Source organism: Corvus moneduloides, chromosome 1 (genome assembly GCF_009650955.1).
Source record: "Corvus moneduloides isolate bCorMon1 chromosome 1, bCorMon1.pri, whole genome shotgun sequence".
In the NCBI taxonomy this organism is placed as follows: Eukaryota; Metazoa; Chordata; class Aves; order Passeriformes; family Corvidae; genus Corvus; species Corvus moneduloides.
The window spans coordinates 36,516,257-36,534,031 of record NC_045476.1 but is presented as its reverse complement, the minus strand read 5'-3'; the positions used below and the strand labels follow the sequence as shown (position 1 = coordinate 36,534,031).

Genomic DNA, 17,775 nt, shown 5'->3' with positions numbered 1-17,775 from the left:
ACCCCCATATACTCCACAGTTGATCTAAGATATAAACCTTGTTGATAGTTCCAGGTGGTAATTCTTAAAAAGTCTTTGACATTTACTATTTACATTTTATGTCCAGTTCTTTGTTGTGGCATGTTCTTCTATTGTTTTATTTCTGTACATAAGTTGGAGCATTCACTTCATCAGAGAAGTATGGTGTAAAGTTGTATTGTAGCTTAGAAAATCCTAAATTCTCTTTAGTTTCAGAGGTAACATCTCATTCCAGTTTCTTGGAAGCAAGGCATGTATATTAAAAGTGAATAGAAGGATTCCGGGTTGCTTAGCCAGGGATTGAATCTATCTCAGTAGCACAGTGCAATATTACATATGGGATTAGAATTATATTATTATAGATATATTTGGATAAACTAAGACAAGACTGTAAAGCAACTTTCTCAAGGCTTTGAAAGTAAGTTTTGTGAAGGTTTGATTCTGGAAAATTTCTGTAGTGGGAATGTGTCCAGCTTTGATATTTGGAACCGTGTATTTCTGTAGGGTGATGTAGACTCGTTAACTGTAGAAAAAGGAAGGGAAATCTATAACCACTGCACTTCCAGTGGGAATTTTTTTCTGCTCTTTTTCAGGTTAATGGCAAAGTAACAGAAGAGAAGCTAGCAGCTTACACCTATACACCTGAAGCCATTTATGGAGCTTCCCATTTATATATCTTACCAACTCACAGACTGCTGTATGGAAATAGCAGTCTCAAGGAAGTCTTTCAGAGGGAGTTCATCCCAGGGAAAGGTGGTATTTTTCTCATACTGCATTTTGTTGTAGAAGAGCAACAATTATAAAGAATGATCTTTAGAGAATGTGTATCAAGCTGAGCAGGAGCTGTTCCTATTGACAGCGAGCAGGCCTTTTTTTCTTGCTATGTGTCACACAGTGTCACATCAGCCTGTCCTGGCTTCAGATCTTCAGATGTGGCAAGAGCAGCTATGCTAGAATTCTTCTTTTTATAATAGTTGTAACACTTCATAGTATATAAAAGCAACAGAACAGATTCTTGTTTCCTCATGTACCAGAAATGAATAGTCCAAATTTGACTGTGTCAGCCCATTGGAAAATCTCACATCTATATGGTAATTTGTCATTAGCACAAAGACAGCAGAACTAATTCTTGCACCAGTGATGATTTCTTCCTGTCATAAGGAATCTAAAGATCACTAATACATAGCAAAGTGGATCACTGATAGATAGTAAAATAATACTCTACTATGCAGATCCTTAGTTAATATGAGACTCTAGTGGAGTAAATTCAGAGTATCCTTATGGCAGTTCATGGCTTGCACAGTCAACTGATAATTCTTTAATTGTTGTTGACTGCTTTCCTGGAGGCTCCTACCACCACTTCTGCCTGTATTTAGCATCCATAGTCTAGTATTTTTTTGTTGTTTGGAAAACCTGAAAATGACAAGAGTAAATATAAAATTTTTTGTTTCTGCTTCAGGCTGGTGTTCAATATTTTCTTTTTGCCTTACTGGTAAAGATGAGGCTTCATTGTCTATATAACATCTGATGTCAACAGCATCTTATGGGAAATTGTGTTGGTTGTACAGAACCTGCTTTTTTGAGTGCTTCATTTCTACCTTTAAAAAGTTTGCTTGCTAGTAGAAAAAAAAATGGAGCCTGACTGTGTTGAGTACATAGAGCCCTTGTCTAAGAGGTGAGCAAAGCTTGGAGAATTTTGGAGAACAAATTTGCAGTTCTTGCAGCTAAACCGAATCAAAGCACTAACTGCACAAACACATCCATGCACATGCCTTTACCTTCATTGGATCTTGTGCTTTAAGCCAAACCACGGAAGTGCAAAATTTGCTTTTAATAAGGACAATGGTATATTTTTATATTGTTTTTAAAGTGGAAACCAAGAAGCTTAAAGCTTTCAGTTGAGTTAAATTAAGAAACTCTCAGTTGAAATAACAACAGCCAAAAGTTCTCAAAAAAGAGGCACAATTCCAGAATCAAACTCTGCTATTGTGTACTCCTGCTACTTGTGAATATACTTACAGACATCCTTCAGTTGAAAATAGCTGAGATTGGGGTTTTACATGTGAACACCAATGATGGCATTTAAATAAAAAGAAATTTTGGATGGTGGTGTTTTCACATTAACCAAGACTTTTTTAAAAAATTCCTCAGGAACACTGAAATTTTAATTTAATTAAGTGTAATTGTTTTCTTTTCAATGGACGTTGTCTTGTAATGCTCTTATTTCACTGTGTTCTCATTTAAATAATTAGGAAGATATATTTTGGTGTGTTCTAGGAGAGAAAAAAAGCTGTCATATGGCATAGTAACTGAAAGTTCTAAAACCTTTAGTCTTGAAGTACAGGTCTGTATTTTAGGCTATTATTATTTAAATAGATGGAACAACCAGTTGTCAAACATCCAATTTTTTTTGCCTGCAAAAATGTATGTTAGTTTAGAATCTGGTAAGTCTAATAGTTTTGACAGCAAGAGGTGTCTGAGATAAAGATTTGATCGTTACGTTGTTCATTATCTCATTATAATACTCTGCATACATTGTCTTACATTTGTACCTGTACCATCAGCTCTTTCCAGTTATGATGATAACAATGTGAGCAAATGAGCACAGGGAAGAGAACCTTCAGAAACTGGAGTTATTATTTTGGATTCTGGAATAAAATGAAAATTATTGCTGGGTGGAAGAGAGAAGTTATTTTTAAAAGCAGTGTCCTACCCACTCAGCTTCCTGCTTATGACGCTTTTTAGTTAGTTGCTTTTAAAGAATGAAATTATCCCTTTTGTGCTTTTTTTAAACAGAGGAAAGCTGTGCACAGTGGTGTGAGTGTGGAAATTTTCTTTATCATATCACTATCTCAGACATCTGAAATTTGGAAAAGTAGTAAACAGAAATAAATAAATGTATCATTTGTGTTAAGAAGCATGATGAGATATGAGAACAGCCCTGTTCTCAAAACTGCTGTTACTTTACTACGAGCAGGTTTTATGCATTGTAATACAAGACTTCATAGCCTCAGCTTAGCTCTGAAGAAAGGTGAAAGGAAGATCTTAGCAGCTCATATTTTAATGATTGTAATTATCATCAACTTAAAGGCACTGAAAAAGTTAGAAATAGGTCCAAATTGAAATCTGGGGTTTGAATCCTCAAAATTTGGAATATTCAGGTTTGGTTTTCTTCTTGCTGAGCCACCCAATCTGCACATTGTAAATCAATTTCAGTTTATTAGTTCTCACCCTTAATTCTCTCCTCTCCTATCTCCCCTTTCTTGTGGACATTGGGTTCCTCATCTGTAATATGAATATGAATATCCTGTTTGGAAATCAATAGGCTACTTAGGTGGTTTTTAACACAGGTTAAAAAAAAAAAAAATTCACATGCTTTGTAGTTCTTCTTTAAGAAACTAAATCATAAGGATATATGCTCCCATGCAGTTTCATCTGATTTTTTGGTGGGATTTTGTAGCATTGTATGCTAGTACATAAATCAGGGCTTACTCAAGCCAATTCATACAACTTGCAGCAGGCTGTATTTTGATCAAAGACTCAGTTTTTTTCTTATAATCCAAATCTTACTCTGCTTTTATTCAGGTGCTTGTTACAAGTAAGTTTTCTAATCATGAAAATTTATCAGTCTGACTTCCCGAGCATTTTAGTACATCTGAGCTTTTTAGAAACGTGAATAGGTTTTTCATTTTCTTTCTTTTTTAAAGAAAATTGTTATTTAAAATTCATGTAAGTTTAAGATAAACGGCTTTGTAATGGTAAGTGATGTTCTTAGTGTATCTTCTGTTATATTTTACTTACCATATTGTTACATTTGTTTTCAGACTCACTTACTTCAGTGACAGCTGTGAATTTGCTTACCAATCAGGAGATTCCTGTAGTCATCTCAGCAAAAACCAATTTTGCTAATTTTCTTGATGCTAAAATAGGTACGTGACATTATATATGTAAGTGGAATAGTATGGTTTTCAGTTGCTGTGTTAGAGCACAAGATACTGTTGTAAATATTTGAACACAGAGGCTCTCTCCTGGACTTTGGAATTCTGTTCTTCAATATGGAAGAAGGAAGGGAAAAGTAGTTATGTGGAGTCTGTCTGGGGGAAGAGATTCACAGGATGATAATTTTAAATGGAAATATAAAATTAGTGCATTTAATGAGCTAAATTTGAGAATCTGCATATCTTAAGAAAATTGGTTACCTAAGACATGTGTTTGGCTGTCTCTCAGCATCCTTAATCAAAACAGAACTGTACGATTTTTTGACAAACAACTCTAACTTTTGGCTTTTTTTGTGTCTTACGTTTACGTGAATTATGTACATCCTTCTATAGAAATGCTTCAGATGGTAAATGTACAAAAATTCCAACTTTGACTTTTATCTAGTAGTATTTGTGTTGAGGCCAATAAAATAGTTCAGGATAGGTAATAATTGTTTTCAGGTTGTCTTGGACAGTTAGATCCTTTATCTCTCGTGTAGCATTCCCATAATTTCAGGCACCTGTTTTAGAGTTGAAGATCCATAGATGGAGGAGGAGGGTGTCGCTAGAGGATGCTGAATCGCCTGCAGTGAGCTTCTGTTCTCAAAGTTGTCTTATGAAGCTGCCTGTCTGACTCCTTTCCTGGGTAGGGAACCTAGTCCCCCAAACTGGGCAGCTAAGTACATACTCTTAGATAATATGATTGTCCTAGTAAGTCGAAGTTGAAATTGTACTAAGTTTTAAAAACCATCTGTTTTCATCTGCACCCACCAAGCTTTTTGTTTACTCTTGTGCTTTGCCGTGATCTCAGCTACATTGAGAAGGCAATGTTCTATGCCAGTCCTCATGGGAAATAGTTATTTCTTCTTCCCTTTTTGCAGTACATTCCTTACCCCTTAACTCCTGTTGTTGCCTCCCTGTTGCTGATACTTCTTTCCTGTCCTGGGGCTGCTGCTTTCACTGCTGCCAGTATTGGCTATTCTTGCACAACTGGACTGCATTAAACCAGCTGACTCTGCAAAAATGTCTTGGATGGCCCTCACAGGGCTAATGGAAATTATGCACTTGGGCTGTTTACCTCGCTTATAACGTGCCTGCATCTTGCACTTTAGATTTCAATCTGCTTTTGAGAAAGTCTTTCCTCATATAGGAGAAGCCAAATAATTGAGATACCTAATCTTATGTTTCCTTAAAATCTTCTAGTTTGCTGGCACATACCTTGGCCTTATGTCTGTTGGAAACAGCCCAGCTCTTCATGGGAAGCTGTGGGTGCCAGCTGTTGAGCTTTGCCAGTGTACATTAATAGCATCATCTTTTCAAAAGGAGGCAGACCAAAAAGTGGGACCCGCTTTTTTCCATTTGTAGAGCATATTGTGAAGTCACCTGTTGCAGGCTGCAGGGTTCTCTGACAAATTAAGATACAAACATTGTTCTCTAAGAGAGCCTTGAAATGGCAGGAGTGTACATCTGCTGGAAAGATAAAATAGCAATTTTGTGTTTTTCTAGTTAAGGAGTTGTTTGTCACAGGGGAGTTTTGTTTCATTTTCTTTAGTCATCTGCTTCCAAATTTCCACATATTGGCAGAGTTAATGTATAGCAGGCATTTCGCTGCCTGAACTAAGATGATTGTTAAGCTGGTTTTGAGTGAAGTATTTCCTTAATAATTCTAATGTGCTCGGCAAATATTTTGAGAGCTTTTTTGTGTAGTTTTCACCAACTTAATGCTGATGTTGTCTGTTTGGAATAAGTTTCTTTGCCTTTTAAAGATGACAGTAATTGTGCAAGATTGTTCAAATTATTAATTAAATTGTCATTGAAGGGGAAAAGTATGCAGAAAGATCTATCTCTGTGGAAAAAATAAATCTGTTGGTATCTTAATATTATTTCAGCATACATGTGATAATAAATAAAGCTAATAAATTTCTTAACTCACTGTGAAAGGTAACCCTCCAGAGTAGAATTAAAATGCATGACTGCCCCAAATAATAAAATGCAGAGGAAAAGATAGCATTGGGGGCCTTAAATAGTGTGACTTCTGTAATTCATCTGAATAGTTGTAGGAAGAGTTCTCACTAGTTATAGTCTGAATAGCAAACTGATGTTATTTGAATTGTTTCCCTGAGTTTATAAACAAATCATGTCTTTCGTAGTAAGTTAAAGGGATAGTAATGTTTGAGACTGTTGGTTTGTTGTACATTTGAATAAATGATGAAATCAGAGATAAAATTAATATTGAAACAGGAGGACTCTGCTCTCCATTTAGTCTTTGATTATCATATTAGCAAATAGAATTAAAATTTGTATCATTTAAATATATTACATTTAGATAATATGGCTACATTGAAAATTCTATAATTCTATCCAAAGTTTATGGCTTTATTTTTAGTTTTTTCAGAACCATCAAATTTTCAAACTTTTCTGAAAGAATGACAGAACATTGATGAACATTTGAATTACAGAGGAACTGAGAAATGTATTTGTAATAATTGTTCTTGGAATTTCACTGCTTAAAGGATACAAAAACATTTTTACTGTTCTTAAATCCTTTTCTTTAACTCCTTTGGGAAAGCAGAAGTCATTATAAAGAGAGTGTCATAGAAATGAAATGGTTTTTCATCCCTTCTAGGAATTCCTAGTACTAGTGCAGAAGATGCTGCAGTAGCTAAGAATCTGGGTATTTCTTTAACTGAAGTCATTGAGATATTGCCAGATGGTTTGGAGAAGGTCATTAATTCTGCAGAGGTGGGTATACAAGTATGGAGTTCTTTCCAATTTGTAATAACTATGCAAACTAAACCTGTTTTCTCAAGAATGCCAAATACTTTGTATGATTAAAGTGATTTTTTTTTTTTAATCAAGCCAAGCTTATGCTACCAAATTTCTGCGAGTAATTTAATGCTGAAATGTGTTGGCTCTGCTGTAGCAATAAAATATTTTTTTTCCTTTTGTACATGAGACGAAGGTTGTACTTTCCTCTGTATTTTTCTCAGCTGTATAATGAAAACTGAATAATTTGAAGTGTGTTATAAGTTGATTCTTATTTCATAGTCTCAATAGTGAACATACTAGTCCTTCTTCCACAAATTCTTTGGAATGTGGTTTCAGCCCTTGTAGTAACATATATGCCTCAAGTGACATAGAAATCTTATCTTTAAATATAGCTCTTGAAAATATGTGTTTTAGTAGCAGACACATTATGTCCCAGGTAGGGTCTAAATGGTTATGGTGAAAGCAAGAACAGAAAATGCTCAAGTGTGCATAGGAGAAGGAAAGCTGTTTTAACATTTGCATTTCCTCAGTCTCTACCTTATGTTCATGATAGAATTCTGAAAGTTTTGGCATACAGCAACTGTTAAAGATATCAGCAGTAAATGCAAATATCTGCCAATAAAGACTGAAGGGGACTACAAGACTCTCAGCCTTGTTCTATTCAGACCATCAAGAGCATTGTCCTTTAAGCAAGAAGGTTCAAATGAGCAGCCAGTGTGTGAATTGTCTCTTGGATAGCAGGACGTTATCCAGTGGGAAGAAGGAAATTGTTATTTCATTTGATTCTCAGAAAACTGATTTTGTTTGTTCTTGCACTTTCACTGGCAGCAAGTATAATTTTTTCTTTTTTTTCTGTTTTTTTTTTTTTCCCAATCAGATCACTGGCATGACTCGGCAGGAGGCTTTAAAAGCTATTACTCAGCAGGCCAAAAATAAAAGAATAGGTGGAGACCTAACGAGTGACAAACTGAGAGACTGGTTGATATCTCGGCAGCGGTACTGGGGAACGCCCATTCCAATCATTCACTGCCAGACATGCGGCACTGTTCCCGTGCCTTATGAAGACTTACCTGTGGTGTTGCCCAACGTAACCACGTTCACAGGAAAGGGAGCCTCACCTCTGGAAAGTGCCCCAGAATGGGTGAACTGTTCTTGTCCGAGGTAAGCCAGTGCTGTATTTACTGCAGCCTGGGAGAGATTACTTTGCACCTGCCTGTTTCTTGTGCTCTTTCCCAAAGTGTTGGCAATTGACTGCTCTGAGACAGGATACTACTCCAGAATGATTAGTTTGACCCAGCACAGGGATTTTTTCCTTATACACTCTATAAAACACCCTTTTTTTGCCACACTCAATGCCCACTGCTATTTTTTCATAAACAAGCTGAAACAAAATTCATTGGTTTTAAGTTCGAGAAAAGAAAAAAAGGAAAAACAGAATGATCTTCTCCCTGTATCCCATTTCTTAATAGTGTTTCTCACTTCATTTATTAGTTATTTTAATTATCTTTCATCACCAGTGTTCATACAAAGCTTATAATGATTACTGAATTAGTCCTCCTGTTAAGGAAACTAACACTGTGTTCATTTTCTTGCAAGAGTCCAACAACAAAGTGTTCCCTCGGCTATATAAATCTTTATCATGAAGAATTACATTCACTGTATATTACAGATAGCATGTAATTCAGATTTGATAGTAAATGCATCTTGTCATTCCTGTAATCCTTATTGTTTGTAGTCCATCTGTTTAAGAAATAAAAAGTCTAAATTATGTAGTAAGAGATTGTGTAATCTTGAGGACTGCTTAGATGCTCTGTACACTGAAGTTTGCGTATAGGTTCTGTGGGAGGAACCCATGTAGAACATGAGGTATCCCAGAGAAGTTTTTCATCAGCATTGCTGCTCCTAGCAGACTGACCAAATGGGAAGTGTGTTATCAGGCTGCCAGGCAGGGAAATCAGACATATAAATGACAATAGGGCTCTCATTGCTAATGCAGCAGATTCATAATGTCTAAATTTATTTTAATACTAGCAGTTCCATGTTTCTCTGGAAACATGTATTTTGAACTTTGTTGATAACATGTAATTTTTTGTAAAACAGATCTTTACTCCAAGTTTCTGCATAGAAAATTTCTTCTCAGATGTGTCTATTGAAATTGCACATAGCAGTGTATTTTAAAGTGTGACCTTTGCAGTGAAGCCTTACTGAATAAGATGCACAGGTTTAGTAAAACCCTTAGAAATGCCTTGGTCTACAATTCCTAATTTCAATTGAAAAATTTTCCTGTTGTGACTGAAAGTCACTGTGTGCACTCTTGGCTTCCCCCATAACCTTAGTTAAAAATTACTTACTTGTTTACCAGGCAATAATATACTTTTGGTGTATAGCAAATCCTTATGGTTTCTGGATAGTTATTGTGGCTGCCCTGCATAGAAATTAGTCAAAGGCATTTACTTAGTCAGAAATAAGGTCATTCAGGATTCGTTTCTTAGCCTAAAATGTGGTAGCTTGCTGAAATTAACTTTTTTTTTTAATTCTCATCTTTATTTGTTTTCCTAATTCTCACCTATTTGACAGCTATCGTCAGTATTGCTCATCCACGTCTGCTACAGTTACAAATCTTTTGAGCTATTACTTTTGTGTGCATAGTCATCCTTGCTTTTCCTTCCTCTGAGAAGCTACCTCATCCTTTCCTTTAGTTCTTCTCTCCAGTAATAGGGTTTTTTATTAGTTCCATTTAATGTCTAGAATTAATAAGAAAAGCCAGATGGAAAGATAAAAAAGTCTGAGTATTTGAGTGACAATAATGTTAACAATCATAAATGGGAGGAGATGCCCAAGTTATTCTTTTTTATACAAGTCCAGGTAATTGTGTTAGTCGTCTGAAGATTGTCTAATGAGATTACAGTATTGTGCCTGTAATCACAATATTGATATAAATTGTATAAACTCTGAAAGATGCCCATGCTGTCTCTGTGTTAGTGAGCCATGTCTATTTAGAGCACAGAGGCATGAAGCAGATGTAATTATGGTTCAATGATTGTAAAGTGTTCTTGCTTTTGACAGAAAAGCCATTCTTTTACATTGGCCAAGTCTTTGCTTATATGTACAATTTAATAAAATGGTTATTCTACGCTAAAAAGCAGTTAGAAGTAAAACTCCTTTATTACATTCTTTTCGTTGGAAATAAAACTTGGATGTAGAGGAGGACCAGGCACAGAGACAGAATAAAGGAAAATGTTAGGTGGTGATGCTCTTGTAAACTTGCCTTGGCAAGCCAAGCTGAAGTATCAGGCAGACAAGCAGATAGATGTTGCATCTCACTCATCAAGCCTGATCAGAGACTAAATATAGAAAATATGAAATAGCCAGTCCTCATTTATTGTGTATACTTATTATACACATACATACATTTAAACTTACATACAATTATAAACTGCATACATTTGTTACATATAATCAATGGCATTTATGTACAAGAGTGTCACAGATTGCAAAGTTTCGTTGACATTAGCATAATCCCATTGTTTTAATAGTAAGAGTTATAAGAGGGATCATTTAAAACAAATGGAAGTTTATTAAGTGTGATTATTGGCTCCTACAAACAATGAATATTCAAGGAGAAATTAACAGAAAGTAACCTGAGCTTCTAAAATCTATTTTGAAACTGTTCCTTAGGGCTGCCAATATAATTACAAGCAAAAATCAATTTGCTGTCATCAGAAGTTAAAATTGTGCTACAAGGTCTAGAAGAGATTTGATCTCAGTGAAAGCTGAAATTAAACTAAGTTAATTTTTTCTAGAGATAATAAATGGAATCTGCAAAGATCATTTTGTACAGACAATCAGTGAGAGGCAACCACCTGACCTTTCTGCTAAATCTGCTGGTACCTAATGAGTGTGATATATATTCAGGACCCATTAACTTTATGGCAAAGTACGCTTGTCTGTGCTTTGTATCTTTTAAAATGACAATTCCAAAAAATTCCAGGATTGAGAGGGCTGTCCTGTGCAGTGCCATCTTCTTCTGTTGCTGGATGTGATGGCTCTTCAGGCTTCTTTTTGGCTTGCTTTTGCTATGTTTTGGGAGGGAGAGGGAAGAACTCTGCCCTTTTGCTGTTGTTGGACTTTTTCTGAACATGTTACTCTTCAGACTGTTCAGTTTTCAATCTGAATGTCTTTGTGGCCACTCTGTCCATGTTTGTTTGGAGCTTTTTCCAAGCTTGTAACTTACCTAAAAAAAGCTTTTCTCCTTCTCTCTTGCTCAGGTGCAAGGCAGCAGCACGGCGAGAAGTCGATACCATGGATACATTTGTTGATTCCGCATGGTACTACCTGAGGTACACTGACCCTCACAACACAGACAGGTGAGGGCTGCAGGCACAGGGCCTTGGGGGAAAACCTGCTACACAGAACAGAAGGGCACACTCTGGTGCTTCCAGTTTCTAGCTGCCCTTGCAGTCTACTGGCAGTGTAAACCCCTGTACTGCCCTCATTATGTGCCCTCTGGGCCTGAGCACAGCACAGGGTAAATGTTGTGGTTTAACCCCAGCTGGCGTCTAAGTACCACACAGCTGCTCGCTCGCTCCCCACACACACCCTGTGGGCTGTGGAGGATAATCAGGAGGAGAAAAAAGGAAGTAAAAGTCATGGGTTGGATAAGAACAGTTTAATAATTGAAACAAAGTAAAATATTGTGATAATTATAGTGAAAAGGAGAGAGAGAGAGAGAGAAAACTCAAGGACAACAAGTGATGCACAATATAATTGCTCACCATCTGCTGACCAATGCCAGCCCATCCCTTAGCAGTGATTGGCATCTCCCAGCCAACTCTCCCAGTTTATGTACTGGGCATGACAGTCTATGGTATGGAATATCCCTTCGGCCAGTTTGGGTCAGCCTTCCTGGCTGTGCTTCCTCCCAGATTCTTTGTGCACGTGCTCTCTGGCAGAGCATGACAGCCCAAGAAGTCCTTGACTTAGGGTAAGCACTGCTTGGCAACAACCAAAACATCTGTGTATTATCAACACTATTCTCATACTGAATTCAAAGCACAGCACTGTACCAGTTATTCAGAAGAAGTTATTTGCAGCCAAAACCAGGACAATATATGGAGCTGGTCTAAAAATGTGGTATTTGATTGCTCCTGTGTCAGGAGATCTAGAAGAGCAGGATGTGTAAACACAACTGTGTAAGCACAGGAACAAGGAGCAGAAATTTGCATGAAAGGGAATTATGGGGCAGGGCACGGAGAAAATGTTCAGCTGAATTGAAGACAGTCCTTAGTCGGGGCTGCCATCAGGAATGACAGCCTGCAATTTACCTGAGACTGGTAAATTGCATGGAGTGTACCCTCCCCAGCAATGCACTGAGTAGTTCGGTATGTGGACAAGCACTGATGTTCCACTGGTAAGAAGAGGAATAGTCCAGTGTAACATCCAGCTGCCGAGCATGGCACCTTCACTTCTCTCCTTTGGAATTCTGGTGACTCTTGCCATTTCCTTGTGCACAGACCTCAAGTGAAGAGGCATCACAGCAATCTCCTGCTGTGTCAGCACTTCCACTACATGCATAATTAATGAAAGGAGATTTTTCATGTGCTATGGACTAGTGTCTGCAGCATGGAGAGTGTGGGAAGACAGATGTAGTTATTTAACTGTTTTTCTGCTTCATAGTCTGACTGTAGTAGCGCTTTTTGATAGCACTGTTTTTTCCAAAGAGGAATTAGTGCAACATCCCTACTATGTAGTCTGAGGAAGACAGGCAGAGTTGCATTTCAAAACATTGATACCACATGATGGGCTGTTTGGGCATATATTTGTTTATTTATTGTGCAGAGCAGTGTCTGGGAACATACTACATCTACTCCGTGATTTAATATTGCTGGGCCGATTTTTTTTTTGTATTTGCAGGACTAGTTTGGTTAAACTAGGGAAAAATCTTCTGTGAACACTTTTATTTCATGTCAGTTTTAATATTTTCTAGTGATAGCATGAATATATTATTACTGTTACTGAGTTAGGCAGATTGCTTCCCCTCCATGACAGTTTGAAGTATTTTTTGTGTGTGGGCAAGGGGGACTTTTCCAGAAGTTGAAGAAGAAATAGTCAGATGTAACATGCAACTGTCAAAGTAACAGCTTCAGGTAGCTTCATCTGTTTTATACTGAAATGAAGACATTTATATGGACTTCTGCACTAAATTGCTGCCTGCATTTGATTTCTTTAGTTAATTCTTTTAACTAAGCTATGCATATGTAAACCCTTCATTTCCATAAACCATATTTCACTGGTCTACAGTTCAGGAGAATTACTCTGTTGATTCTGGAACCCTATGAACAAGTTAGGTTTGATTTGTTCCGCCAAAGACATGAATCCCAGATCCATGATTAGCTTCTGGGCTCATCTGCGAGGAAAAAAGTGTCGCTATAACAATAATTACAGATGGAATAATCAGACAGACTGACAAAGCAGGTAGATTTCCTAGAGCCAGGGCTCGAAGCATACATTGGAGAAGAACTTCTGTACAAATGGTGTTTTGCAGGCCCACTACAGGAGACATGGAAATATGTAATGAAGCAGTAAGCAATGCTGGGAAACCATTCAGGTGACCTCCAACGACATAGTAAATATGCTGTAAATGACAAATTTACTGTCACTTCATCGAGCATCCTTCAGTTGGAGTGCTATGACCCATCTCATTCTACAGAGGGTTCTGCAGCCTTCAACTGCATCATTGCCCCCTAATGGCAACAATGCAAACTGCCAGTTGAAAAAATCAACTGGTTTTGAGTGGTCATGTTTTTTGTCTTTCACTCTAATCTATTTGTATATAAAGCTTGATAAATACTAAAAAATTTAAAGCTGGCCACTGGGTATTTAAAAAAAAATCATTTAAAAAGCAATCAAACGTTTTCATTGCTTTCTCAGGTAATTGCTTGCCTGGAATATAGGAAAATAATCTTTTTGTGGATCTGCATCTCAGTAGAAATTAAATTTTTGTCTGTAATAAGCATTTCACTTCTTAAAAAATTAAAAAGATCTGATAGCAAAATGAAAGTTTTATTACACACATATTACTTTCAGTAAACAGTGTTGTCCAGTCAAGGATGATGAGCTACTTTGGTAGCGCTGATCTTTCTTTTCAACGTTGTATTTTTTTCTGTAATTGTGTTTTTTCAGGCCCTTTAATAGTGACTTAGCAGACTACTGGATGCCTGTGGATTTGTACATCGGAGGAAAGGAGCATGCAGTTATGCACTTATTCTATGCAAGGTTCTTCAGCCATTTTTGCCATGATCTAAAGATGACAAAACACAAGTAAGCCTTATATATTTCTATTAAAAGCTTTCATATTTCATTTGACTTGCAAGAGTATTAGTGGACACTGTTGTGATGATGGAACATTACAGGGAATAATCCTGAATTTCCCTGCTTTGTCAGTGCTTGGTTTCTCACAGTGAGTTGCACTTCCTGTATGTGTTCATACAAAAGTTTTTATTGCATGAGTGTTAACTGGCTCAGATCAAGTGATAAAATGCTGCTGTAGATTTCCAGCCTGCAAAAGCATGCACAAACTAGTAACTGAAGGCATTCTGTGTAGTGCTATTATTTCAAATTAGGTAACTTCCTGCCAGTAATAGCATTAATTTCAGTGGAACCATGCATATGTAAAAAACTAAGCACTCCTATAAGTCACCGTATTATTGGAGCTGAGCAGTACAAAAAACGTCTTGATAGGCAACACCAGTATATTTATCTGATGTGAATTTATTTTTTATTTAATGAATTTTATATATTTACTTCTAATTACTCTTGTTGATGATGCTGCTATAGCCTATTTCACTGTGTTCTGTTTTGGTTAGAGGTAAAGTTTGATGGAAGAAGGTGAGTCATCTGCTGTTCTGCTCTTTGTCCTCTCAGATAGGTTCTAAGTCTAACATCCCCATTTCTAGTGAAATTCTGCTCTTTTTTACCCTAAAATGCCATCCTCAGCTTGGAGGGTACTAGTGGCAGAACAATGAAACACTGGTCTGTGCTCTGTCCTGTTCTCCCATCAGCAGAGATGACTGGATAGAAAGAGATTGGATGTAGCACTCTGTGCCATGGTTTAGCTGAGGTGATGTTAGGGCATGGCTTGGACTCGGTGATGTTTAAGGTCTCTTCCAACCTGGTGATTCTATGATCTGTGAATAGACTGAATCAAAATGAGTGGCCCCATGAGAAGAACTGCTTAGTAATTTCTCTGCTCACAACTCCTATAAGTTCATTCTTTACAAGTATCCCTCCCAAAAACTTGATGTAAAAGAGGAGCCTAAATATATATGTCACTGAATTGACTTGAGTGCTGTAGTTTTGCTACAAAACTAGAATTTAAGTAGCTGTGAGCCAGAAAAAGATGGACTATTTACTGCAGCTAGCAGAATATTTCCCTGAGTTATTTCCTAATTTTGATGAAAATAGGCAATGTGTTTTCATAACTCGTTCTTGGCTGCGCAGTAGTTTGCAGCGAAAGCTGTGTTTGAAATACTGGATGTAGATGATTTGTGTACCTATGTTTCACTGTTGTCTGCAGCTTGTATAGCTGCAGTAGGAAGGCTGTTTCTTCTCTCTTGGAGTGGGCCTTTCAAAGTAGACCCTTTCTCTCAGAGGTCCTATCCCTTCAAGCAGAGAATTTCAAAGCTTTCCCTTGCAAACAATTTTAGGTTTATTAATTCTACAAAAGATTTTACAATCCTAATCCATCAGCCACCTAGTGGAGCTGTAACACACAGCAGCAAAATGTTCTTTTGCTAGTCAAATTCTTCAACCTTCCAAAATGTCATTAACTACAGTGCCTGAGGTATTGTCAGTATAAAGTGAGATCACAGGGCATGGGAGATTTTCTTGGAAAGTAAGTGGTTCACTTCAGTATGCAAGAAAAAAAGGCATGGAAAGAGGCCAGCTGGACTGAAGAGGGACCTCCTGTGTGACCTTAAGAAGACCAAAAGAAGTGCAAGGGAAGTGGAAGTAAGGATGGGCTACCCCTGGAGGAGTATAGAAGCATTTACTGGATAGGCAGTATGGATAATGGAAAGGTCATAGCTCAGCAGGTATTGAAACTGGTGAAGAATGTGAAGGTGGTAAGAAGAGCTTCTGGGCATACATTGAAAGGAACACCAAGGAAGACATCGGCCTGATGCAAAATCCAACAAAGAGCCTAAGAAGAAAGGAAGTATTTGCCTTGGCCTTTGCTGGCAAGGTCTGTGCTTAGTATGAAAGTTTGAAGGCAAGAGATACTACCCACTGTAGAGCAGAATTGAGTTAGGGTTCACTCAAGTAAACCAGACACATAAAAGTTCCAGGCATGAAAGATAAGGTGACTGGGAGTAGCCACCATGGATTTACCAAGAGAAAATTATGCCCTACTTAATCTGCTTTCCTTCTATGGTGAGGTGATTCCATCTGTGGATGAGGAGAGAGCTGTGCATATCTTTTACCATGACTTCAACAGAACAGCTGGGGCTGTGCCATCTATGTGGGGAGGGTTACAACTTAAGACAAGGGTTATGGGGTCCTGATGAACACCACGTTAGAGGTGGGTCAGCAGCTGGCATGACAGTATACTCCACTAGCAAAACCATGTCCAGCTTTGGTTATCTCTGCTCATCATTCAGGAACAACTGGAATATTGTGTCTAGTTTTGAGCCCCTCACCCCAGTATGAGGTACACTGTCGAACTGAAGAGGGTCTAGCAGAGGAGCACTAAGGCAGTCAGAGATTGGAGCATATGACGTACAAGAAGAGGCTAAGGGAGTTGGGTGTGTTCACCATGGAGAAGAGAAGGCTAAGGAGGGAATGTAATTCTTATCTACTGCTACCTAAAGGAGGTTTATAGAGAAGATAGAACCAGACTCTTCTCAGAGATGTACGGAGAAAGGAAAGGAGTAACAGTCACGGATTGCAGCAAGGTTCAGCTGGACAGAAGGAAAATAGTTATGGCAGGGAAGGTGAGGAGACTGGAACCATTTGACTTCAGACATTGTGGCATCTCCGTCATCACATATTTTCAAAACTCAGCTGGACAGGGCCTTGAACTACTTGAAGTTAGGTCTGATATGAGAAAAGCGTTGCACCAAATGACTTCCAAAGATCCCTTCCAACCTGCATTATTCTAAGGATTCTGTGATTCTGTAGCTGCATTACTTTGGAATGTGTTTTGTTCGCACTCTGGTGTGACAGAGCAGTAGCACAAAAGCTGTGTAGTGTAGCCTGGTCTAAATATGGTAAATTGCAGAAAAAAAACTTGTAATTTCAATGAAAAAAAAACCCTTAAGAAACACTATGTCTAGTGAAAATGGCAGAAGAAAATCGAAATTGCTTTCTGTAGAAGCAGTTTGCAAGACTGTGGAGAATTCCTTTGGCACCATATACAATCTCAAGAACTGTTGCACATGTGAAGATCTGTTACAGCATTGCCCCAAGGGCTGGGTGTGCTCAGACTGCAAGATGACTGTAACAAATTCATCATCATGCACAAAATTGTTCACTTGCTTTAGCTCTATGCAAGGTAAAGCACTAGGTGCTTTGAAGCCATGAAGTCAAGTTAGGATTTTGGTTTGATATGGAAATCATAACTCCTTTATAAATATTACCATGCATTTTAAATGTTTTAATGTTAATCAGAAGCCACTTTTGCTCAGTCTTCTGTTAGGACTGCTCAAGGGCTGGTCTGAAAGATCTGAAAAGTGTGATTAGAAATAAGAGGCTTATTGTTAGGAAGCTCGAAGTCATGATGTTGAAGCCCACATCTGGGGGAAAACACTAAAAGGTTAAAAAACACTGCCCTCTTGTGCATTTTCAATCTTTCTCTAGTAGCTTAGGTCTTTTTCACTGATTAAATTAATAAAATTGTTTTATCTCAGTTAATGAGACCTGCCACCATTTAAAGTGTCATCTAGCATCCTTAAAAATTTTTATAATTCCCCTACTTACCTGTAGTAGCTCTTGATATGTTTTCTTTACGGAAATT

General features: G+C 37.6%; 1 protein-coding gene across 6 annotated transcripts in view; it reads left to right on the top strand.

Moving 5' to 3' along the window:
- The window catches only part of LARS2 (leucyl-tRNA synthetase 2, mitochondrial), a 97,106-nt gene that overhangs the window by 54,889 nt on the left and 24,442 nt on the right, over nt 1-17,775 (top strand). For all 6 annotated transcript variants that reach the window (XM_032105681.1, XM_032105705.1, XM_032105688.1 and 3 more), the window contains 6 exons: nt 612-771; nt 3,843-3,947; nt 6,622-6,737; nt 7,642-7,925; nt 11,033-11,131; nt 13,947-14,084. In XM_032105681.1, the coding sequence (XP_031961572.1) occupies nt 612-771; nt 3,843-3,947; nt 6,622-6,737; nt 7,642-7,925; nt 11,033-11,131; nt 13,947-14,084 (902 nt within the window). The remainder of the gene's footprint in view (nt 1-611; nt 772-3,842; nt 3,948-6,621; nt 6,738-7,641; nt 7,926-11,032; nt 11,132-13,946; nt 14,085-17,775) is intronic.